The sequence below is a fragment of the Artemia franciscana genome, chromosome 13, assembly GCF_032884065.1.
Source record: "Artemia franciscana chromosome 13, ASM3288406v1, whole genome shotgun sequence".
In the NCBI taxonomy this organism is placed as follows: Eukaryota; Metazoa; Arthropoda; class Branchiopoda; order Anostraca; family Artemiidae; genus Artemia; species Artemia franciscana.
The window spans coordinates 42,766,259-42,791,008 of NC_088875.1; the positions used below are offsets into that span (position 1 = coordinate 42,766,259).

Genomic DNA, 24,750 nt, shown 5'->3' on the forward strand with positions numbered 1-24,750 from the left:
CAATCCCCTTGCAGAGTTTTACAAAAGCATTGTTGTCCCAGCACTTGAACCTTTGTCTGATAAGCCTGATGAGCTGTGATACTTTGGAAATAGTTTTCTGGGTGTGGTCATAAAATTTGAGCTGTGGATCAACAATAATGTCAAGATCTCTTTCAGAGTCAACAAGTGTCAGTGGTATTCTGCAGCCTGCTTTGTCATTTATAATTAGTTGGAGTACAGAAGCAGTGTTTTTCTTCCCTATCCATAGGACCTTGATTTTAGATGAATTGAAGTTGAGACATAAGCTTTGGAGGTTTTCAGTTCAGGTGTCATTGACTTTTTGTAGTGTTGCTACATCTTGATATGAACTTCCTATAGAGTTTTCTATCATCTGCATAGATTTTGGTAGTTCTGATGATGGTTCTGTTGATAAAGAGTATGAAGAGGAGAGGACCAATCACACTACCTTGTATCACCCTGCTAGTCACTTTTGCTGGATTCAAGATGCTGTCACCCATGTCTTGTCTTTGTCATGCTTTTTGGGAGCAGTCTACTTTCTTTCTTTATATTATGGCAGGCAAATGTGGTTTAAGAAATTATATCTTCATCAAGATATTTAAACCACTTCCCTAGACTGCTATTTGGACTGTAGATCCTTTTCTCAAGGTTTTATTCCCTAATCACACAATTTTTCCCAGCAAACAAAATTAAGTGCCCTGAAAGGGGATGGGGGGGGGGTCAGAAGTAGATACTTGAAAACATCTTTTTGGACCTTAGTTTGTATTGTAGATCTATTCATTACCATCCAAGCTGAAACTCCCAACTCCTTCAAGGCTGGAGTCAACAGGGACTGGGAGAGGGCTGAGTAGAGGCTGGACTGGGAAGCTAAGCCAACATAATTACATCACTCATCACCAGCAAGAACCTACAGGAGGATACCCCTTTATCTTGCTGGCAAATGCAATTTAAGGTAATTTAAGGTAATATGCAGGCTACTTCATTTAAGCAGAAGATCTATTTTGAAAGGTTTCACTTTTGTAACACCCATTTTTTAAATGTCATGGTAAAATTCTAGTTAATTGACTTCTTGCTATCTTGGAAAGGGTTTAGGTTAGGAAAATGAAAGTTTCAGGGATGGTTCTACAGGCTAAAGTATTTTAAAGTACCCACCTCCACTCCATCTCCCTCTTGAGGGCCCTGAAATTTGCCTACATGACAGGTCTATATCTATTGAAATTTTGACAAAACAACATTTTACCTTAGTTTTCAGTTACAAGTTCCTTTTTCTCTGTGTTTAGTTCTGAAAACGCAATTCCTGTTATTTGAGTGGAATTTTGAGCCATATCAATGTTTTTTTTTCCAAATTTAGGAAATGCATTTGCATATCTTCAAAATCTTATAAAATGGAATTGAGCAAAGTTATGAAGCTGAAAACAATTTTGTTGTACTTCAATTAAGCAGAACATCTATTTTGCAAGGTTTCACTTTTATAACACACATATTTTTAAAGGTTGTCAAAGGTCGGGGCCCTTTAGAGGGAAAAGGCGTGGAGGTAGTTGCTTCAAAATACCTTCCTAGGACATACTTTAATCTGTAGATTCATCCCTGAAAGTTTCATTTTCCTAACCTAAACCCTTTCCAAGATCTAGCAAGAAGTCAATTAACTAGAATTTTACCAAATGTCATCAAAGGTCAGGACCCTCTAGAGGGAGAAGGAGCGACGGTAAGTACTTAAAAGTATATTCCCAGGACAGCTCCTGTAGACCCATCCCTAAAAGTTTCATTTTCCTAACTTAACCCCTTGCCAAGATAGCCAAAAGTAGAATTTAACTGGCACATTCAATTGTTTTTCCAGTTCATAAATCTACACACCATATTAAAATATTAATTGTGGATGACCAAAATATATGCCTATTAGCCCAATGGGCTATTTGATAAATTTCTTATGGATATCCACTTTTTCTAAACTTTTTCTGTATGTATAGGCCAATATGATTTTTAATCTATTAAAAAAACAATAGATGGTAGGATCTGACTTACGAAACTGTAACAAAGTTGTCGAAATTTTAGAAAGAAAGGAAGATCAAGATTCTTAACTTCATACTCCACTGGTCCTGTAGGAAGGTAAATCTTCGAGTTTTTCCACTTGTTCAAATAATCTGTTCTTTCATTGCTTTAAATGTGGATAGTTCCTGTTTAATTGTAAATGTGAATTACTCTGTTTCATAATTTCGTTGACTGACAATTGCCTATTTTGTAGGCTAATTCTCAAAGGACAACTAGGCCTACAAGTTTACTAAGCTAGATCTATCGTGCTGGTTTAAACGCTATCACTCATCCATCAGGGGACTTCGTGCTGCAATTTTCCTATCACATTTTATCCTTTAGGGTATCACCTGATTTTGTTTGGCCCAAGATGGTTGACCAAGAAGGATGATCTGACAATCTTTCATCTGAAGAAAGTTGTCTAGCAATCTCAACCTATCTCTTATTGTAGCCCTTGGAAGTTACTTTTAATAGCTATAGGAAGTGGTTTGAACTAGACTATATGTTTTCACTGATTATTGCTTTAGATGTGGCTAGTCAGAGCAGTAGGCATACCCAAAGCAATCTTTAGGCATTTTCTCTTCCAAAAATATTTAGCAAATCCTAATTTACATAGGTTTAGGGTTAAACTTGTTTGGCAACATCTTTGAGTTACAGCTCTTCTTAGGGAAATAGAACAAAAGTAGAACCATTAGGTTACTTAGGCTGTATTATGCTCTTTTTCAACATTGCTCAATAATTGTTTCTCTGGCAATTTCCCATATATAGACTTAAGAGGAATCACCTATACACCTATCTAATGGATAATGTCTAATAAATTTCAATTTCTATTCTATAGAATATAACAATAATACCCAACCATACTTTAGTTTCATATGAATTATCAAAGTAGTTAACTAATCAAAATATCCTTTTAAGGAAAAAAGTCATAAGCCAACTAGAGAAATAATTAAAATTAAATAAATAACATACTAATTCAGCCCACTAGCCAGATAAGGTAAAGGATACGGCATTAGACTTTACAGTCTGTACTGGTGGTGCTGATCTCTGTTTCTTGGCCCTTCAGCCAGGAAGTGCAATGGGGGGTTGGGGGCCAGCCAACCTGTGCTTTCACTCACCCTTCCTGTTTACCTTCCCAATTTCTCCAGGTACCCATTTAGAGCTGGGTTGACTCTGGCTAAGCTTACAGGGTCACGCCACTGACCCCCATCCCAAACTGAAGAATTGGGTACACTGGGATTCAAACCCATGTCCTCTCAGACAAAGGATCCTGAAACCAGCACACCAACCCACTTGGCCAGGACTAGCCAGATAGGTCTAATAAAGCATCATTACCTTAAATTTACCTTAAATTACAGCTTAGAGCAATCTAAGGATTTTCCTTGTAGAAATCATAGCCAACTTACCATCTGTAACTAGGTAGATAATACTTTACCTTAGAAATAATTAAAATTTAAAAGAAAAAAAAATAGCCCACTAACCAGATGTAATAAAGCTCTGTAATGAAGATGTAATAAAGATGTAATTAACTCTTCTGAATTCTTAATGCAAACTAGTGATAATATCCAACTAGCCAAAAAAAAATTTCTCTTAGGAATAGCATAGACAGATATATACATGGCTAGGCAGATAATTAAATTCTTTAAATAATTTGGTGATAATATCCAAAAATAGCAACAAAGACCACATTGCCTTTCCATAACAAACAAACACAAAGTAGAAATAATAGGGAAAATTTTTGAGTCCTGGTTGAACTTTGTTTAATTAAGGATGCTAGGGCTGTTTTAAAAAGGTTTTTGAAAAAAAAAAACATTATTAGTTTTAATTCTCACATTTTAATGTAAGTTTATAACCAGCAATGGTCAGGGTTGTCATTGTTGGTGATTTAACACCAAATTTGGTGACTTTTTTTCATTTGGTGATTTTACTAGAAAATTGCCAATTTTATCATAAGATTTGGTGATATTACTGTGTTTGCATTCCAGTTTCCAAATGCTGTGAGGCAAATACTGAAGAAAATGCTATTCTTCACTCTTTGACTGTTTTCAGTGCAGAATAATAAAACAATACCAATAAAAATCCAAAGAATACTGTATACACTAAACCTTAAAATAAACTTTAAAAGAAAAAGACCATCTAAGCAATGCTTGAAGGGTAACTGAATAAAATATACAATACTGAATGGTATTTCAATCTTGCATAATGGCATATTAATCATCCTGTATTGCATAAAAGTAGCTATTATGCATCTTGTCTGACTTTGTAATAGGTCTTCCTTATATTTCTGATACAATAACCAATATTCCACCCAAATTATAAGTCTATCAATGGTTACAAGCCTCTCACCTTTTTGGCAACTTTTTACATGAAGTTTATTGAAACCTCTGCTTTGAAAACTTTTCCTCTGAAACATTATTTCTGGGGCTGGTTTGTGGATCACATTATTTTTGTGTGGGATCATTGAGAGATGTCACTTAACTCCTTTTTGACTTGTCTTAACACTTTGGATTCTAACTTTCAGTTTACCTTAGAAGATAATCATAAACTGCCTTTTCTAGACATCTTAATCCTCAATCAGTTTCTCAGCCTTGATTTTTTGATTGATCTGTGACAACCTACACCATTTTCTTTTCATAACACCTCCATTATTGCACTCATTCAAGGTCTCATGCAAGTTTTCAGGGAGGCAGTTGAAATAAAAGAGCACATTTACCAATATTTTTTCCTTGGTAATAATAAATGGGGCTATTAAAGCCCCATTTATTATGAACTCCTTAATTCTGATTATTTTTATATCCATCCACAAAATCATGTTTTGCAACCTAACAGAATCTCTGATAATATCATACATGTTAAGCAATTAGCTCTTAAGAAGGCTCTACATAAATTGAATGATTGAAATACCCTTCAGTATTGTATTTTCTTATTCAATTAACCTTTCATTGTTGCTTAGAGATGGTCTTTTTATTTTAGTGTTTGTTTTGAGGTTTAGTTTTGATGTTATCATTTGGATTCTTATTGGTATTGTTTTATTATTCTGCACTGAAGATGGTCAAGTGGAGGTATTGACCAAAATGTTTGCATTGTCCTCTTTGTTGTTGTTTTTCACTGGCTGTTATTATCCTCATTTATCTCTTCTTTACAGTTTTTTTTATGTTTTGTCATGATTAGCCTGTGTGGTCTCAGAAATTATTTTTGTAAATTTTGAAATTATAGATGTATATAGAAATTATATTTTGTAAACAAATTATCTATAAAGGAATGCTTTTCTAAGAAAATAGTGTATGTGAAGTGTCTTGCAGAAAGTTATATTTAATAAAAATCCAATGAACTATCCTATCTGCAAGATTTGTTTTGTATGAAACTTTTGAACAATGATGTATGTATGCTTAGGTTATTAAGAGTTGAAGATTGTGTCTCTTTTATTTTAGTCATGTAATTGCATTGCTTTCTTTGATAATCATTTTTTTTTTTTTTTTATTATATTGTAGTTGATATTACATCATGGGAGACACAAAGTTATATGACGTCTTAGGTGTTCCTAAAACAGTTTCAGATGATGATTTGAAAAAGGTATATAGTCTTATTTACTTAATTATTTGTATTTAGTTGCATTGCATAAGAGGTATTCCAAACTACTTTTTGGTGGGGGTGAAGCTTGTAAATCTACTAAAGCATTCCTTTTATTTTACAAAAAAAAAAAATCCAAAAGAAAATTTGATCTGCGTTTTTACCAATTTTTCTGATTTTGAAAGAATATGGGATAAGGCCCTTTTGCTAGGGGAGTCTTTGACATTTTCTACTGTAGCTAGAGTTTTAGAGTTACCATTCTCTGCTCTTTTTTTTCTTAGATATTTAAGCTACCTGAAAAAGTAAGTCTATTACTTAAAAAGAAGACTAACTCAGGAACACATTATTAAGAAATATTATAAAGCCTATAAAATAGAACCAATAAAATTAAGCTATTGACAGTTGGAGGGCAACAAGCCACCCTAACCCAGTTTTCCCTCAAATCCATCCTATCAGAATTTTGAGATAGCCATTTTGTTCCCTTCCAGCCACCAGGACAAGGACTGTAAGCTATGCAAGTTGCCCACTGTTAAAAAATCAGAATTTTATGGGGAAGGTGATTGAATAAACCTTGGAGGGGAGGGGGCTCATTCAATTTAAAATTGAAAGCAATGTTGCCCTTTTGAAGATTTAGCCTGCTCTTCAGCCTGTTATTACCAGCTATGATGTTTAAAAAAAAAGTTTCTTATTCCAGTTCAATGGCCCTTGTGTGTGAGTGGTTGTTTTTAAAGAATTGTGACTAAAGTCTAACTTTAGCATAAAGAGTGAGGTTTTGAAGAGGGGGCTGCCCCCCTTAAATACTGAATAATTTGTTTGTTTTAAGTTTTAGTGTTAATCCTTTCTTTCGGGTGAAAACTGTTGTTGTTTTTTCTATTTAATTTCTGATTGTTTTTCAAATCATGCCCAGGCTTAACCAAGTTATGATGTGGGCTACCAGCCAAATAAACACACAATTTATTGCTGTTAGTGTATGTACCTATAATTGAAAATTCGGTTGGTAGCTTTCTACTTTTTCAGTTTTCTGCTTGAGGATTCAAATATTGGACTTTAACTAAAATTTTGGACAAGATTTGATTATTCAGTCAAAATTTTTAACAAACAGTTGTTTTGTTGAATAAATTCTTAATAATAATTTTACTAAAGACATTTGGGTGAACAGAGATGTGTATTATTGTTCTTGCAAATGGAAGTTTTTGCTTTATTTGGTCTTCAAAGTGGCCAAAAACTTCATGATCTCCACATAGTGTTCTCTGAGATTGTTGAAATAAATTGCATATATATGTTTAAATACATATAAACATTTTATGTAGGAAAAGAGGAAAATAACTTAGTAGTTTTTGTAGGTCCAGGCGAAGAAAAATAGTTATAACACTGTTTTTGAAGGCCAAGAAAAGCTGAGTTGTTGAAAGAAATCAGAGCTGTGGAATCCTGATAGTGCATTGAATTTGTAAAAAAAAAAAGTTTTTTTTCCCACTGGAAATAAGAAGCAACAATGAAACTTAAAACAAACAGAAATTATTCAGTATATAAGGAGGGTGCCCCCTCCTCAATCTTCCACTCGTTACGTTAATTTTTTTTAGTAGTTTCAAACAACTTCTTATTCCAATCAAATAGCCCTTGTGTTTCAGGAGTCTTTCATAAACAATTATGACAAAAAGTCAAACTTTAGCATAAAAAGTGAAGGATTGATGAGGGGGCTGCCCTATTGTATAGAGAAATTTCTGTTCATTTTAAATCCATTGCTAGGTTTTGACTGTTTTACTTAATAAAATAAACTGCTTTGTAAATCTCTATCTGCATTGAAAAAATAGATGGGAAAAATAGAAATTGACCTAATTGGTATCACCACTGCCCAACCAGTACCCTCCTGTGACTCAATAAAACTTGTTGGCTGTTTCGAGTCTGCATTTTATCTGGATGGCTCTGGGAAATTAAGAGAGCATAAGTTTTCTCTTTGTTTTAACTGTTGCTTATTTGGATAAGTAATCTGCTGATTGAGCTGGAACCTCTGAGTATTGTAGAATATCTTTACTGAAAAGTGGTTTGAAGTAATAGTGAACATATTCAACATTAAAATTAGAACGTTGCAATTATAATCAAAAGCACTAATTGTTCAGGCAGTGGCATAATCAATGGAAGGATTTAGTGTGCGGAGTCACCTTCTCACCAGAAATGAGGGCAGTCTAATATGTGTGTGTGCTCTAAAAAAAAGGTTGAACTAATCAAACTAGAAACATGGTTAAAAAATGTAAAAAAAAAGTAAATGCAATATTATAGTAACAATTGTGTGAGAACAAAATCATGTTATTTGTGCGTAGAATCTATTATATGTGTGTGCCCTAAAAATAAGTTGAACTAATCAAACTAAAAACAAATTTAAAAAACATAAACTATAAAATTAAAAGAAATGTAATATTATAGTAAAAAACGTGTTAGGACGAAAGGCAGCTTCCAACTATAGTGAATTGAGGGAGGAGTAAAAAAAAAATACAAGTTCTTTCACTAGTCTACACATTTAAAATAGAGCTAGAAACATAAATAATTTTGGAACTCTTAGGATAGATATAAACTATAAAACCCGAAGAGTATTGACTGAAAAGAAACTGGAAAAGTAACGTCATGATAAACTTTTGAAGGACCAATATCCCGACTCCATTAGCTGCGAAGCGGAAGTAGGCAACGCGAGACTGCATTGACAAGGACCAAAAGGTCTGAGCTAATGAATGTTGTGAGCAAAACAAGTACAGAGAGGCAACGCTTGCCATGGATGAAGGCCTGTGGTGTTATTCGCAAGGGCTGCTTCTGCGTTGAGTGGGGCATATGCTGTATTTAGCTGTGACTGTATTGAATTTTGTACATATGTTTTATTAGTGCCCAACATATACCAAAGTCACGCCTGTTGATTTAAAAAAAATACAAAATCTATGAAGGATTTAGGTTTTTCCTCGATTTTAACGGTATCTTGTACTTCAGAAGCGGAAAATAGAAATTTATTTAATATAGATTTTTTTGTCTAATATAGCAAGAATTTATTTAAACGGGTTAAAGAGGTTTGTTAACACACATTAAATATTTGTTGAATATCATTTCCTTTAAAAAGAAAGAAAGAAAAACTTTCTGTTTTGAATATATTTCTTATTTTGCAAAGTAAATCTCAAAATTGTGATTGGGTAGATTGATAAATCTCAGCTATCAAATGATGTTAAAATTTTCTTTCCACGCCCAACCATTAAAAATTCAGGCAGAAAAACAACATGGAAAATAAATGCAAATGATGCATACTTAAATCATAAAAACCTGTGAAGAATTTGAAGCATATAAAGTAGATCTCAGTGAAGTATTAATTTAATTCTCCTCTGTATCTCTACAGACAGTGTTCAGATAAGGTCACATTTCCATGACGGTTTTATAGTATATTAGACAACCAAAACTGGTAGAAATGACTTGTCTATGAAGGGATTACAACTCCAGGTATGAACATACCTGGACAAAGTAGAAGGGAAACTCCCCTAACGGTCGTTCTACCCCCCCCCCCTTGTCAATAACCTATTTTTTTTAGAAGGAGTTAGATGTCGAATGTTTTGCTTTTACTATATCAAGAAGATGTTTGTGGTTCAGTTTGGACCAAAAAAGATGTAAACATTTATATATAAACTAAAAAGAAAAGTACAAGAACAAAGTGAAATGAAAAAAAAAGACCAAAGGGATACAAATTTTAGAACTGCGTTTTGTTACTAAGATGTTCCTTTTAGCTTTAGCTATTTACTGTTTCTTCTTCTTCTTCTCTCTTCTCTTTTTTTTCTTTCTTCTTCTTTTTTTCTTTTGAACTGCAGTAGTATTGTTATTTTTGCAGAAAAAAATACTTACAATCAGTGGATAGCCTAAGACATCTTTTTTTTTTTAGTATTTTTCTTATTTCGGCATAGTTTTTTGTTTCAAGCTAACTAAACATTTTTCGACTTTATTGCAGGCCTATAGAAAACTTGCAAAGGAGTTTCACCCTGATAAAAATCCAAATGCTGGCGAGAAATTTAAGGAAATATCCTTTGCTTATGAGGTTTTATCAGACCCAGACAAACGTGAAGTTTATGATCGATTTGGTATTCAAGGGATACAAGAGGGTGCTCATGAAGGGGCGGGATTCGGTGGTGATCTGTTCTCAACTCTTTTTGGAGGAGGAATGTTCATGGGCGGAGGACGGAAACGTGGGCCAAGAAAAGGCGAAGATACAGTGCACCCATTAAAGTATGTTTACTTTGTTTAAATATTCCTGTATTTTACTATGCTAGACTAAATATATATGCTTGGAGAAAGGGAATGTGAGGAGCTCCCCACTAAAATTCTCCTTCCCCATCAGATCTGGTGTAAAAAATATGGTTTATGGGTAACCCCCCTCTCGATCAAGGCCTGAATCTGTGTGCACATGCTGGGTGGCAAATTCATTATCTCCAATGTTTTTGGTCAATAATACTAAAGTCGCCTCTGCTTTTAGAGTGATCCTATTTCAAAATGTTTTTTTTTTCATCCAGTATTTGTTTTTGTTTCCCTGTTGTTTAAAAATTTTTACTTATAATACATTTCTATTAAACTAGTCTTCATTAAAGTAAGTGGAGATGCATTATGGATCCTTTTTTTAGGGGGGGGGTGGATTATTACCCCTTTTCTCCTTACCTTGGGTTTATTATATTTTATTTCGCTAGTCCTGTTCTTTTTCGCCGGAAATATTTTATTATTTCACTTTAGTTTTATGTTTATTTACTCTTTTTGCAGAAAAAAAAAAATCTAAAATGGTAATTGAATACCAAATGCACTTTCTATTCTCTCAGACACTTCCTTTATGAGATTCTTGACGGCTTCCTTCAGCTTTTTTAATATTGGACTTTCAATATGCAAAGCTCTAACCTATCTACATTTGTTCAAAATATTGATGAGAAGCGAAGTCCTCTGAGTTCCAGATTCTGAAATGATAATCTCAGTATTTTGTTTGATCCATAATTCACTTCTTGTTTTGAATTAATATGGAATAGTTCTAGGCATCAAGTCATAGCTAATTGTAGAAAAAGCCAAGACAGATGGTCCAATTGAGAGAGAGGCAATTCTGACAACCCCCCTCTCCCCCCCTATTAGGATTGTATAAAAATGATGTTAGCTCATTTGCTAATAGATATGTCTATCTGTTATCCGTCCATGCGTCATTCCTAGGGAAGTAGAACCAAGGGAGATAGTCATAGAACTAATATAGTCATAGAACTTATAGTTTTCCAAGTGTTTGGTTAAATGGCACAGGTAAACGGCGGGAGTGTGTCTCTCTTATTGGATCAATATTTTTTTGTTATCTTTTTAGCAAGTCATGCCTGCTATGACGGAGGGACAGTGTTTTCTTTGTTGTTATATATTTAGTTTAAAAGCTGCAGAGAATGTATTTTTATTTGGACCGTGTTGCCGTTCTTCTTCTGGTGTGACTTCTGTTCAACTTTATATTATTAGAGACTTGATAAGCTGGTATATAAAACAGTGTATAAATACAATAACGGTATATAACATGGTAAGTAATTTCTTAAGCCTCACTGCTTTTCCATTTACAAAATTTTAGGGAGAAAAAAAAACGGATTGAATATATATAAAGCTATTGAAACAAACAAAAGATTAAAAAACAACGTATAAAGAATATTTAAAGGACAAGAAAAAACAACGAGGAAAAAGGGAGTTGAAACGGAAAAACAGTTGATGGCGAAAAAATGGGTTGAATTTAAATAAAGCAATGGAACCAAACAAAGATTAAAAATACAAGAGCTAAGAGCTCATATGGCACTTGTGACGAGGTCGGAAGACCCAAGAGCTCATATGGCATGAGCTCTAGTAAAATTCTAAGAATCAACAGATTGATTTAAAAGGAAAATCAGAGGCTTAATATCGGTCAGGATTTAAAGTAAGAGCTCTGAGAGACGAGGTTTTTCTAAATGTCAAAATTCATTAAGATCCGATCACCCATTCGTACGTTAAAAATATCTCATTTTTTCTAATTTTTTATCTCGCTTCAGCCACCCAGATGGTCGAATCGGTGAAAACGACTTTATCAAGTCTATTTATGCAGGTCCCTAACACGCCTACCAATTTTTATCGTCTTAGCACGTCCAGAAGCACCGAACTCGCCAAAGCACTGCAAAGAGAGTGGATCCAGTCTGGTTACGTGAATCACGTGTCTACGACGTTTGCTTGTCCTACCCACCAAGTTTATCCCGATCTCTCCACTCTAAGCGTTTTCCAAGATCTTTCAAAATATCCTTCGAGCTCTTATTTAAAATAAGAGCTCTGAGACAAAAGATCCTTCTAAATATCAAATTTAATAAAGATCCAGTCACCCATTCGGAAGTTAAAAATACCTCATTTTTTCAATTTTTCCTCTCCCTCCAGCTCCCCTCCCCCAGATGGTCGAATCGGGGAAACGACTTCTATCAAGTCAATTTGTGCAGGTCTTTGACACGCCTACCAATTTTCATTGTCCTAGCACGTCCAGAACCACCGAACTCGCCAAAGCTCTGGAAACCCCCCAACTCCCCCAAAGAGAGCGGATCCAATCCGGTTATGTCAATCGCGTATCTAGGACTTGTGTTTATTCTTCCCAGCCAGTCTCATCCAAATAAGTGTTTTCCAGAATTTCCAGCCTTCCCAACTCCCCCAATGACACTGGATCCGGTTTGGACTTTAAATAAGAGGTCTGAGTTACGAGGTCCTTCTAAATATCAAAGTTCATTAAGATCCAATCACTCGTTCGTAGGTTTAAAATACCTCATTTTTTCTAATTTTTTCGAACTAACCGTCCTCCCACTCTCCCCCCCCCCCTCAGATGTTCGAATCGGGGAAACGGTTATTTCTTATTTAATCTGGTCTGGGCCCTGATACGCCTGCCAAATTTCATCGTCCTATCTTATCTGGAAGTGCCCAAACTATCAAAACCGGTACAGACAGACAGACCGACAGAAATTGCGATCGCTATATGTCACTTGGTGACATAATTCAAATGCCATAAAAACATATAAAAGAAATTTTAAAGGACAAGAAAACTTCTTCAACAGAAGTCAAAGGAGTGATACTAAAACTGAGCGGATTATAAATTAACTCGTGCAATCCAAATCTAAACTAAGCAGGAATTATCCTGAATAAACGAAGAGTCTGAATTGAAACAATTAAAAATTTTCTGTGAATAAAAAATCAAACTTGACACAAAATGAAATTGCCACGAATAAAAGTGGTGCAGCACCATCCCACAGCCTGTGAAATTTCAGATGGTAATCGTGCTTTGTTGAAAACTTAGTAGATTGCTTCAATTGTTTCCAGTTTTTGTTTCTGAAACTGTTGTAAATTATGGGTTTTCATCTGAATGTATATTTTTCCTCTGAAACAAACGATTTTTACAAGTCTGTATGTAAATTGTATACCAAACGGACACAACACTTACCTCATTTAGACACATAGATTCATTAATTTCATATCTATCCATTCACCATGCCAGACATATGATATTACTTAACCTTTTTCTTGGGGAAGGATCTAAACCTGCTATAAAAAAAAGGCAAGTAACTATTTTAAACTTATTTCCAACCTAAAAAACCACGTGCACAAAATTTCAAAAATGTTATTTGGGAGGTGGATAGAGTTAACTTTTGCAAATCTATTCCAGAATCCCTTAACCACTTGATATTTGTATGTCATTTCATCCAGCTAGAAGTAGTCAATATTAGGAAAACCTTCAGTAAGGCAAACCTCCAGCCTCACAACGTGTTGCTGCTCTCGGGCCTACCAGCCAACACTGAAAGACAACTATACAGACGTGTCTTCAATTTTCTACAACATTCTATCTGCGAGTAGATTAGACAGAGGGTAGCAATAGTTAATGCTGACCCATGATCACCTGCAGATGGAATTTGCTTGGAAGCCAGAAGGAGATCGAAGTGGACTCTGGAAGGGTTGGAGTTCCAAGAAGAAGATTAAAATTGTCTTCTTACATTTAAAACCGTTGGTGAGCAGAAAAATGGCTCACTAAAACAGAGTTACCATAAGGGGCCCGTTTGCGCCATTTTTACGTTTTTTTGTAGATAGCTTCGAAGACCACATTGCCTTTCCATTACGAAAGTATAACAGTTCAAAACAGGGATTGAACCTTTTAATCGACAGTGAACAGTCGTAAAATTTTTAACTGGATATTTCGAACACATATACAGTGTTCATCATCAGCAGTAAAACTAAAAGACATCCATAAAAACATATAAAATTTATACCCAATAAACTAATTATATATGGTTTATTGCTCTTTTTTTTTCAATGCAACAGCGAAAGCAAATCTCCTTGACCTTTTTGGTTCTGGTTCATTAGGACAGAGGTCAAAGCTCTTAGGTGAAATGAGATTTAGTTTATTTGACTTCAGTAAATTATCATAAATTGAATTCAATCCAAATTCACCTGTATCTCTGTTCATGGAATTATTCTTGAATAATTTTTGTTTTTTAATTTCGATTGTTTCCCTGAAAATTTGCTTTAAACCTTGGTCCCTAGAAATCAAAAAAACATTTTTAAACAAATTAAAATGATTTGGATAATTATAATTATGTTCTGATAGAGCCGACGTGAATCTTCAGGTTTAGAATTTTGCTTCAAGGACGATGAAATAGAATTATGATGTTGTAGCAATCTCATTTTCAAATTCTGGTTAGTACGTCCCACATAAGAGCTTCCACGAGTACCTGGGATTTTGAAACCCCACTTTATTGCTCTACGTAAGTTCGATCCTTTCCAGAATTTAGAAAACTAGCCAATGTATTACTACATCTTAAAGCTACCTTTAAAGCATTATTTTGTAAAATTCTTTTAAGTTTTTCACTCAGCCCTGGAACATATGGTAAAGAACAAAAAACATCTTTCTTTTCGAAATGATTGTGTTCGAAATATCAAGTTAAAATTTTTATATCTGTTCACTGTCGATTAAAAGGTTCCATCCCTATTTTGAACTGTTATACTTTCGACGCTTTTTGGGGTGGTTGTGCTCTGAATTTTTCGAGTTGGTTAATTTTTTTTATTGGGAAAATCGTTCATTCGGCGCATTTTTCACAAGAAAAATGGAGCTTTGGGTGCATCTTCACTTTTAGGTGGCGCAACGTTTGACCAAGTAACTTTCAACATTGCACTAAAAATTGATTAGGGGACATAAGCCTTAGCAATTATCTATTCACTCTTTGGAATTTTTCTGCGTTTCTCCTAAAACGCACTTTACTCAGTTCTGAAAGTACCCATTTGACAATTATAAATTTCTTTTGAGGATGTGGATTGGTACGTCTTTTTCTATTGCATGGACACTGATTGCTAAGCTCTTTACTGTATTCCATGGCCATTTGCTTAGTGGCAGTGTAGTTCACCAAGTCACAATAATGAAGCTTTGTATGACCTACTTTTATTTTTAGTCGCCAAGTCACAAGGCCTTATGTGATTTAATTTCGTTTTAGGGTATCACTTGAAGGGTTGTACAACGGCAAGACATCCAAATTGCAAATAAATAAAAGTGTCATATGTTCTTCTTGCTCTGGGTAAGTAGGAACCGCTTTTATCGTTAGGTATACTTCCTTATTATATAATAACAACTCAATTTCGTTAATATTATTAAGGCGATTTTTTGTTTTTGATTAAACTAGTCTGGTGTTTAGTTACAAAGCTGTATCTGTTTTAAATCTTTAATGCAATTAAAAAAAATATGGATGTTATAAAAGAAATAAAGATGTGCTTTCACAATATTGTCCCCATCTTTGCAAGGTTTTTTTTTATTTTTATATTTTTGTGTGTTTTAAATCAATTAATATTAAACAAGAAAAGAAAGTACTGAAACTTCACGTAATTAGTGACTTGGTTACTTAATTAGTAAACAATTAGTTAGTAGTAATTACAATTATTAAATTTCCTTCTTTTTTTAGTTTTTAGTAGATTCATCAGGTTTGCCGAATATCACTATTTAAGTTTCCCATTCTTTTTAGTATAGCCTCTTTAGGGGGCTATAAGCCCACATACGGTGTCAATATCAATGCAAGATCTGTAATCCAATTAATAATTATTTTATTTATTTACATTTCCTTTTAAATAAATTTCTTACTTTTTGTTCGTTTTTTTTTTATATTTTGGCAAGTGATTACACACAGTGTTGGTGGTTTACAAGATATTTTAAACAAGAAAAGAAAGTGCTGAAACTTCACGTAATTAGTGACTTGGTTGATTAATTAGTAAACAATTAGTTACTAGTAATTACAATTATTAAATTAATTACAAGAAAAGAAAGTGCTGAAACTTCACGTAATTACTGACTTGGTTACTAATCACATAATTAGTAAACTGTCTTACCGCTGGGAGTCGAATTTTTCGCCGCTTGGTTTTTGGGGTCGACTTCCTCTAAAACGCACTGTATGGAAACACTGAGAGGAGAGAATCAGCCACCACTCGCTGGGCATCTACAGCATGTGGCACTCCAACCAGTACTAGCAATAGAACTTCTTTCTTCTATCTTGGTTTACTTTAATTGATTTACAGCTTTAAAATTAACAATAGTACTTGAAGGGGAGGGGGGTCGCTTCAACCTATCTCATATTCAAGAGAGCAGTAGTTCAAACAATCCATGATAAAAAGATGGTAAAGAGTAAGCCTTTTCAACTGAAGCTGACACCAAAGAAAATCAAAAGAAAAACTTTTAAAACTAAATAAACGCACTTCTTCTTACGTCAAAATGCAAAGTTTAGAGCTTTATGGACATCCAAGAATAAATCAGCTGGAATCAAAAAGGGTATAGTGTAGAATTAAGATAGTTCAATATTATTACTACCGTCGTAGCCGGCTGATTTTACGCGTTGATTGCTCGCGTTGACTTCCAATGGGTTTTGATGGTCTCCGTTTAGGGGCTATTCTTTTCATAATGAACGACTTGAAAATGCTTCAAAATTCTGGTAACTACTTTAAAACATTCAGAAATACTTACTAATATCTTCACCAAATTTGGATTGCTTCATCTCACCCCTCCCCTCCCCCCCACTATCTGTAGTGGGCAAACATATTGACCAAGTTATGCATACCCATTGTATTTTCAATAACGCGATTCTTTTTTCCTCATCGGTTGTTTACCGTTTGTTGTTAAATTATGAAGAAGATGAAAGTCACGGTATTCAAAATACAATGATCATATATAATTTGGGCTAAAATCTTTTGTAATTTTCTTTTTGCTATCTTGGACAGTCGTTGAGGCGAATGGAACTTCCAGGAATACATCCAGGACCTAAATTATATACCAGAAAAGTCTTCTGAAGCATCTAACTCCTCCTCCTTCTCCCCTCTTAAGTGCATTGAACTTTCGATGAACTCAGACAAACTTTGTGTTATAAATTATAACTTTCTTAAGAATGAAAGTTTTTTGAGTCTAATATCTCTCCTAATTCTGGATTTATTCAATTTGTAGAATCCTATGTTAAATTAAAAAAATTCTTAGTGGCTTAAAATCGCACTCAAATCATTAGAAATGTGGTTTCAGAACTTTAGGGTCAAAGATAAACGCACTCAAATCCAAATTAAGGAACGAAGTTTTTCTTTGTTTAAGCTAAGACACAAACCTATCTTTTATGCAATCTTCTAAACTGGAGAAATAGGGAAGGAGTAGAGATATGATCTTGAAAGCACATTAATGGAGAATAGTGTTGGCTTTGGATCTATTCCTGAAATCTTATTCACCTTATACAACTACTTTCTGATATGGCAAGAAGCCCTTGACCCAAATTTCTCACTTTGACCAGGATGGGTTTCGGTTTGGCCTGCAGTAAAACCCAGTCGTATAGAATTCATAAAAAAAAATCGCAAAGTTTTATTACTAAATTTTATAGAATTTTCTAAAATTGATTAACATCAAAAGAAAGTATCTGGTAATGTTCGTATTCTGTAGGGTGTTAGTGCAGAATAGTTTCTCTAGGGGTTTTCTTATTAATTATGATTTCACAGGACCAGGGAACATTCATGTAATTAATTTGTTCATGAACAGCTTTCATTTAAATAGCAGAATAAATAATTAAATAATTTTATAAATAATTAAATTTCATAAATAAATAATTAATAAATAATTATGTTTTATAAATAATTTAAAATTCATCTTTATAACGAAAAATCTATTTTAGGAGACTAACACTTAACATATATTTGTACAAACTTGAGTTTTCCAAGTAAATTCTTAGTAGTTCGAACCAACAAACAAATCTGATATTCTTAAAAACTGCTAGTTTTATCAAGCGCTTAAAACAAGTGCAAAGGATTATGTAGATACGAGGATATGTCCTAAAGGGCTTGAAAGACGTAGCATTTTTTGGAAAGACGGCCTTACTTTTGGTCAGCTTCTGAACTAGGATTTCCTTCAATATAAACACCTAGGCTAACTTTTTGAGCCGTTTTAGTCTAACTTTTAACTTTGAGAGATTTTCTCGCAGTTAGTGCGAATATTTTCAATGTAAGCTGTTGGGAAATGTTTACTGCTCACTGTATGGGCTTCTTCATGGCTTAGTCAAGCAGATTGTTTTCGCTGATTGTTCATATTTTAGAAATTTGCCAAGAGTGCATCAATATTTGTCTGAAAAGGTCAGCTTATCATTCGCATGTATATGCTCTTAAAACGCTGAAAGATAACGCTACGTCCGTCAAGTCCCTTAGTCATTTATGAAGTAGTTGGTTTTTGAGTGCATAAACCATCAGAATGAACCTTCTTACCAAAAATATATTGTTTTATTTTTAAAATTAAACATTATAAGGTTTACATATAATTGAATTTCGCTGTCTCAAAAAATGGAATGATTTACTTATAAGAAATTGGAAATCTATTCAGCCACCTCTCCCCAGGTGTGGGACGGTAGGCCCTCAGTCCCCCTCTCCCTCTCCTCCAGAAAACCAATAATTTACAAAAGTGAAAAATCTGTAATGCTCAAAGAAGTGTAGTGTTTTCCTGCCATAAACTTCTTTTTCGTATGTCAGTCACTCTCCCCCCTTGGATTTTTTGTGAGTACCCATCTACCCCCTTTTACTTAATCTTTTCTTTATTAGCACTGGTGGAGTATCTGGCAGTACAAAGCGATGTACAGGCTGTAATGGTCAAGGTTCGAAAGTAACTTATAGACAGTTTGCCCCAGGAATGGTGCAACAAATGCAGTCAACTTGTAGCGATTGTCAAGGCGAAGGTAAATAACTTTTTTTCCTTTTTATGGCACTTGGTATTTACCAAGTGACATAGCAATCGCAATTTCTGTCAATCGGTTTGTCTGTCTATCGGTCCTGGTTTTGCAAGTTCGGGCACTTCCAGATAAGCTAGTACGATGAAAGTTGGCAGGCATATCAGGGACCAGGCCAGATTAAATTAGAAATAGTCTCTTCCCCGATTCGACCATTTGGGGGGGGGGGAGCGAGCGAACGAACGAACGAACGAAATTGTTGAGAAGAATTTTGTTTGCCAATAAACAAATGATTTTATTCTTAAGTGTGGCGTGCTGGTCAAGGAGTATGATTCTCGTTTAGGGTGTGAGAGTTCTAAGATTCGAATCCCGGACCGTCCCGGTTTTTACATGAAGAAGATCCGAAACTAAATATGTGATCAATGTAGTAATCGCTGAAATTTGGCAGGCGTATCAGGGACCGGACCAGATTAAATTTGAAATGGTCGCATCCCCGATTTAACCATCTGGGGAAGGGGGAAGTGTGTGGACGGTTAATTCGGAAAAATTAGAAAAAATGAGGTATTTTTAACTTACGAACTGGTTATCGGATCTTAATGAAATTTGATATTTCGAGGGATCTCGTGTCTCAGAGCACTTATTTTGAATCCCGATCGCACCCAGTGACATTGGGGGGAGTTGGAGGGGAAAACAGGAAATTTTGGAAAACTCTTAAAGTGGAGAGCTCGGGATGAAACTTGATGGGAAGAATAAGCTTGATGGGATAAATCGTGGAAAATGAGGTACGTTTATCTCACGAATGGGTGACCGGATCTTAATGAAACTTGATATATAGAAAGACGTCATGTTTCAGATGCTCCATTTTCAATTTGGATCGGATCCAGGGACAGTAGGGGGTGGAGGGGGAAACGCAAATCTCGAAAACCAGAAATCTTGGAAAACGCTTAGAGTGGAGAGATTGGGATGAAACTACTCATTATCTTAATTTCTTTCTGCTATCTTACTAGCTACAATTTTCAGTTCACTAGTCCATTACAGTGTAGTCTTTCGATTTTGATTTTGATTTCTCTCTATTTTTTACTTTTTGGTCTTTTTGGAAACTGTTAACTTTTTTGGAAGATGTATTATCGGAAGTCTTTACGAGACATATACTCTTTCCTTAGTTTGTTTACTGGCTGTAGTTTAGTTCCTTCTTGGTTTTATTTTATTTCTAGTCAATGCGGTCTAAACTTACGCACCCGAAATGCCCTGTCTCAAATGATTCGTGCGCATGTGCCTAGTTTGAGGTAACAAGCTGTATCTGTTGTACTCTTTGTTTTTTTCCATAGTCAATAGGTTATTGATACCAGAAAAGGGCGTAGGGAACAAAACCATATCATTTGGAAATAGAGCAGAGCTAAAGCTACCTAACAAAAATGTGATTCTCCACCTCCTCTCCCAAATAAACTCCAACGTACTTTTCGGGAAAGATGTGATGATGCCTTTTGTTTTTCGAAAGCCTTGTTTTCTAAGATAAAGTAACACTAGAAGAAGAAACAAAGAGCAAAGGTAGCAAAATCGTATTATTTCAAGCAGTACATTAGTGTTATGGGTAAGCTTTGCCATAAGTTTGAATCTGCCTCCCCCACCCCTCCCCACAACCACCGCCAAGAATAAGGTCTTGGATATGTTCATGAGGGGAGATAGTAAGTTTTTTTTTGTGGAAAATTTTTTTGCTGTACATAGGATAATTTGTTGCTGTAAATAGTATTAATTTTTGGCTTTTTTAGGTAAGGTAATACCGGAAAAAGATAAGTGCAAAGTATGCAAAGGTAGAAAGACCATATCGGAATCAAAACTTTTAGAAGTGCACGTTGACAAAGGGATGAGACACGGCCAGAAGATTGTATTTAAAGGGGAAGGAGACCAAACTCCTGGCTATGTTACTGGTGACGTCGTTATGGTCATTCAAGAACAAGAACATGAGCTGTTCAAAAGAGTAGGTGACGATTTGTTTGTAAAGAAGAAGCTGTCTCTGACGGACTCTCTTTGCGGGTTCTCTATGGTTATTAAACACTTAGACGGAAGAGATCTAGTGCTTAGACATCCCCCAGGAAAGGTCATCGCCCCTGGTAAGTACCTCATTTGATTTGTTGGTTAAGACTATCGGAAACTAGTAAAAGTTTTCGAATATAAATATGCCTAATACAAAAATTTCGCCTGGCGTAACTCTCTAGCTGGTGGACATTTGAAGCCAGTTCACAAGAAGCCATCACATTTTCATTTACTCTGCATGATATTTTGTGCTGGGCGGTATTTTTATATTAAAGATAAACAAAATTTGTGGGAATCGAAATTTTAGGTGACCTAGGTGAACTGAAATTCTAGGCACTGGGGACCTTGACTTCTTCTCTTAGAATAAAAGGCAACCTATGCCATCTAGTGCTACCCAGCCAGGTTATAAAGTTAATTACACGAATCTCTAGCCTTGATACCTAATTCATCTAATTTTTTTGTTTAACAGCTATTAAAACATGAATTGTTTAAAACAGTGAAAGGAGATCTGTGTATGAAGAAGAAGCTCTCTCTCATGGAATTTTTTTCTTTTTGTGGCTTCTACGTATATGGCTATTTAACACTTTGAGTTCTTACGCTTAAAATTCCTTCGTGGAAATTCACTGCCCTTCGTAAGCTTTTTATTTGATTTTTAGAAAATATTCTAAAAATCAGATTTTTTTTTGTAAGCTATTTATTACTTTATTTTTGGTGTGTTTAGAAAACGGTTAATTTTTACTACTGCACGCCAACAAGACGTATGTTTTTCCATCAGTGCACTAGATGTGTAATGTAAAGAGTTATAATTGTGTTTATTAATAAAGTATCGTATTGTACAAGACAACCAATAACATCAGGTGCTATCCGGGCAAGTAGTAAAGTAAGAATAGGAATCTCGAGGGAAGGTCATTGTCCCTGGTAACTATTTCATTTGATTTTTTGTTTTAAGAATGTAGGAAATTGAAAAAGGGTAAACTCAAGTTTGTTCACTAGGAAAAAGTCAACTAGTTCTATTTAACGTTAACTGGTCAGATGATAAAATTATACGAAAAAAGTATTGTTTTTTTTTTTTTTTTTTTTTTTTTTTTTTTTTTTTTTACTTTTGTTTCGCGTCTGGCCAAATATAACCTAACCGGTTTTTTCCCAAAGGCGCAAAAAGCTGAATTTCCTACCTATTTCTTAATTCAATCTATCTACCTATAGTGCAAGAAGTAAGTCCTTCTGGTTATCTTCAGTCTTGTAGGTATAATCAAAAACAGACGATATTTCATACTATTATTTTACGCTATAGGGCTTCTTTGAGGTGCCATAATTATCACTTTGGGTGCCTTAGACTAACTCTGGCCTGCTATGAGATTAAAGTAGACGTACAGCTATGCAAAAAGAAATTCGAGAAAACCTCTCTGTTTTCTTCTTTTCTCCGTGGCTGTTGTATATGATAAATATTTAATTGTATAGAAACGTTCGTTTGTAAAACATGTAAATATTTATTATATCATTATTTATATATAAATAAAATATATGTTATGTGTAATATATAATATTTATTATACAACAATAAATGTTCAGGTGTAATAATAGAATCAGACAGAAAAAAATATTCTTGAGCTAAAATTCGGACGATATTATTGTATACTAACTTCTTAGAGATAAGAAGTTAGTTTGAGGAAGTACTTCCCTAGTTTTGCCCTGTCAAAAGCCTTAAGCTTTTGACAGTTTGACTACAATTGACAGTTTTGCAAATAAAACAAAGAAAAAAAAACGACGTATAACATTTCAAATAAGACTGAGTTTTTTTATTATTAAAAAACTTCTAATAACAATAAAAATCTGAATATTTCGACTTCACGTCTGGAACGTCTTCTCTGTGCCCCAACTGACTTCGTTTGTTCAGACCTTTTGCGCCACAGTCAAGTACTCAATTTAAGCATAGTGTTTTTAAAAACAAAATCCTGTGTGTCATTTCTATTGATTAGGTTTGTATGTAAGTTACCTGTCAGTTTATTATCTTGAAAATTTGCGGGCCTGCAAATGAAAACTCCCAGCCAGTAAAACAAAGGAAAAATTTTGGTTAGGGAGCAAAATGTAATAAGCAATTTCAAATTTTCATATTTATAGCAGACAGGCTTCTTGTTTTTGTTCTCTTTTAATTTATTTATTTTTATTATTATCTCCTGTTAAGGTTTAATTTTACTTCTATGTGACTCTTAAACTGCTATTCCTTCTGTGAAAAGTTGACAAAATAAAATTTTAGATACGTCTCTCAAACAAAAATGATGCACTAGAAACTAGACCAAATAATGTTTTGTCTGCTTCACAAGTCTTAATAACTGAGCATCAGACCAGGAATTCTTTATCATGTTGAGTGGGGGGGGGGGGGGTATTATAATGCGATTTGAAGGGAGCAATATAATTACATGTCTTGTAAGGGGTGCGTATCCCCCTTTGGTTCCGTGGGTTTCAGATGGCAATAGCACCAATGTTATAGATTAAGAATATAAGTGAAAAAATAAGTTAAATTTTTTTTGAAAATTTCCCAAAAATACTCCCATTGGAAATACTAACAGCATTTAAGGATTTGGGTAAGTTTTCATTGAAACATGGTAATGCCAACCTAACAAGATTAAAGCCAGATGATGTTTATGCTCACTGAAAAGAAGATAAAGCTTTCTAAAATAGTATTTTGTGTAGCCAAAGCTTCTGCCTAGTTATTCTATCTCTTGGTGTGGACGCCTTCCCTTCAGGAAATGACAGGAAGTTGGTTGAAAGTTGAACTGCCCCTCTTCCCTGCATTAAATATTACATATTTGAGATCCGTGAGGACAAAGAAACGTGTTTTTATCTAGATGTATTTGCTGGAAACGGAATTTACTTAAGGGGCGAAATAAAAACTGTAGGTATGAGGGAGTTGTAAATTTTTAATCCTCTGTAAATGCCAATTCAAATTTTTTCATGCAGGCGTAGTTTATCTATCCTGAATCTACATTAGTAGGCCAATCACTACGTGTATCTGTTGACGTTCTTGAGGGAGTCCTGCTCGGTTTCATGGGGGTTCATCTAAAAGAAAAGCCTTTATATTAATTGCTTGTTAGTTAATCCTGTGCTTGCATCTTCTGCTATTTGTAGTACATAAACTAGTTCTATTGACTACTTACCCCAGCATTGAGCTTCCAGAGGACAATTTAGCTACAAACGCTCCACCTGCGGCCCACTGTTCAGTACTTTACCCTGTTCTCTCTCCCATGAAGTTCATACTTCCTTTAAATTTTTACTTATGATCTTTTCAGCTACATTGCAGAACGGCCTGCTTTTAGACCCCCAGTGAAATGACAATGCAACCCGTTATTCTTTAAACGAGCATTAATATTTTTGATGTTTCTTTCATTATCGCCCTAAAAGCTGGATTGAAAAACGATTTTTGGGCAACTTATTGTTTTGATGGCCTCCCGCGGTTGCTTTCGATTCCCAGAATTGCTACACCCATTACTCGGATTCCGTTAAACGATTAAATAGGTAGCTGAAATATTATAGTCATAGAATTCGTCAAAAACATCAACTCAAATGAGCTTTTTAATCAAGTTCATTCAACAGATTGTTCCAATCTTATTTTCTGAGTCCTATTTAGTACTTTATTTATAAGTTTCAGGTTATTAGAAAATGTGGATGTTGACTGGTGGATTACTGAAAACATATACTTTTGGGTAATGAAAAATTAGGTGGCAATATTATACATCTAGCAAATATAAATTAAAAATTTCTTCTGTGTTTGCAATAGTAGCCTATATACTTTTTAAATTCTAGTAGAGTATAAGTCAAATAGTTTACGCCAATTTAACAAGTTCTTATTAAAACTTGTAAAAAAAAAAAAAAAAAAAATCAAATGGGTTTTTCTTTC

The 24,750-nt window shown here is 34.5% G+C and overlaps 2 protein-coding genes across 3 annotated transcripts in view; one reads left to right on the forward strand and one right to left on the reverse strand.

Annotated features, from left to right (window-relative positions):
* The window catches only part of LOC136034962 (uncharacterized), a 58,616-nt gene extending 56,649 nt beyond the window's left edge, over window positions 1-1,967 (reverse strand). The window contains exon 1 of one of the 2 annotated variants that reach the window (XM_065716517.1): window positions 1,852-1,967. In XM_065716517.1, coding sequence (XP_065572589.1) covers window positions 1,852-1,854 — 3 coding nt within the window. In that variant the 5' untranslated portion in view covers window positions 1,855-1,967. The remainder of the gene's footprint in view (window positions 1-1,851) is intronic. The other variant, XM_065716516.1, reaches the window with a different exon arrangement.
* A 27-nt stretch (window positions 1,968-1,994) lies between these two features.
* LOC136034961 (dnaJ homolog subfamily A member 2-like) overlaps window positions 1,995-24,750 on the forward strand; it is a gene marked incomplete in the record, with an annotated part of 23,792 nt that continues 1,036 nt past the window's right edge. Inside the window, 6 exon segments of the mRNA XM_065716515.1 lie at window positions 1,995-2,103; window positions 5,517-5,598; window positions 9,566-9,840; window positions 15,093-15,173; window positions 18,697-18,830; window positions 20,591-20,915. Of these exon segments, the coding sequence (XP_065572587.1) occupies window positions 5,530-5,598; window positions 9,566-9,840; window positions 15,093-15,173; window positions 18,697-18,830; window positions 20,591-20,915 (884 nt within the window).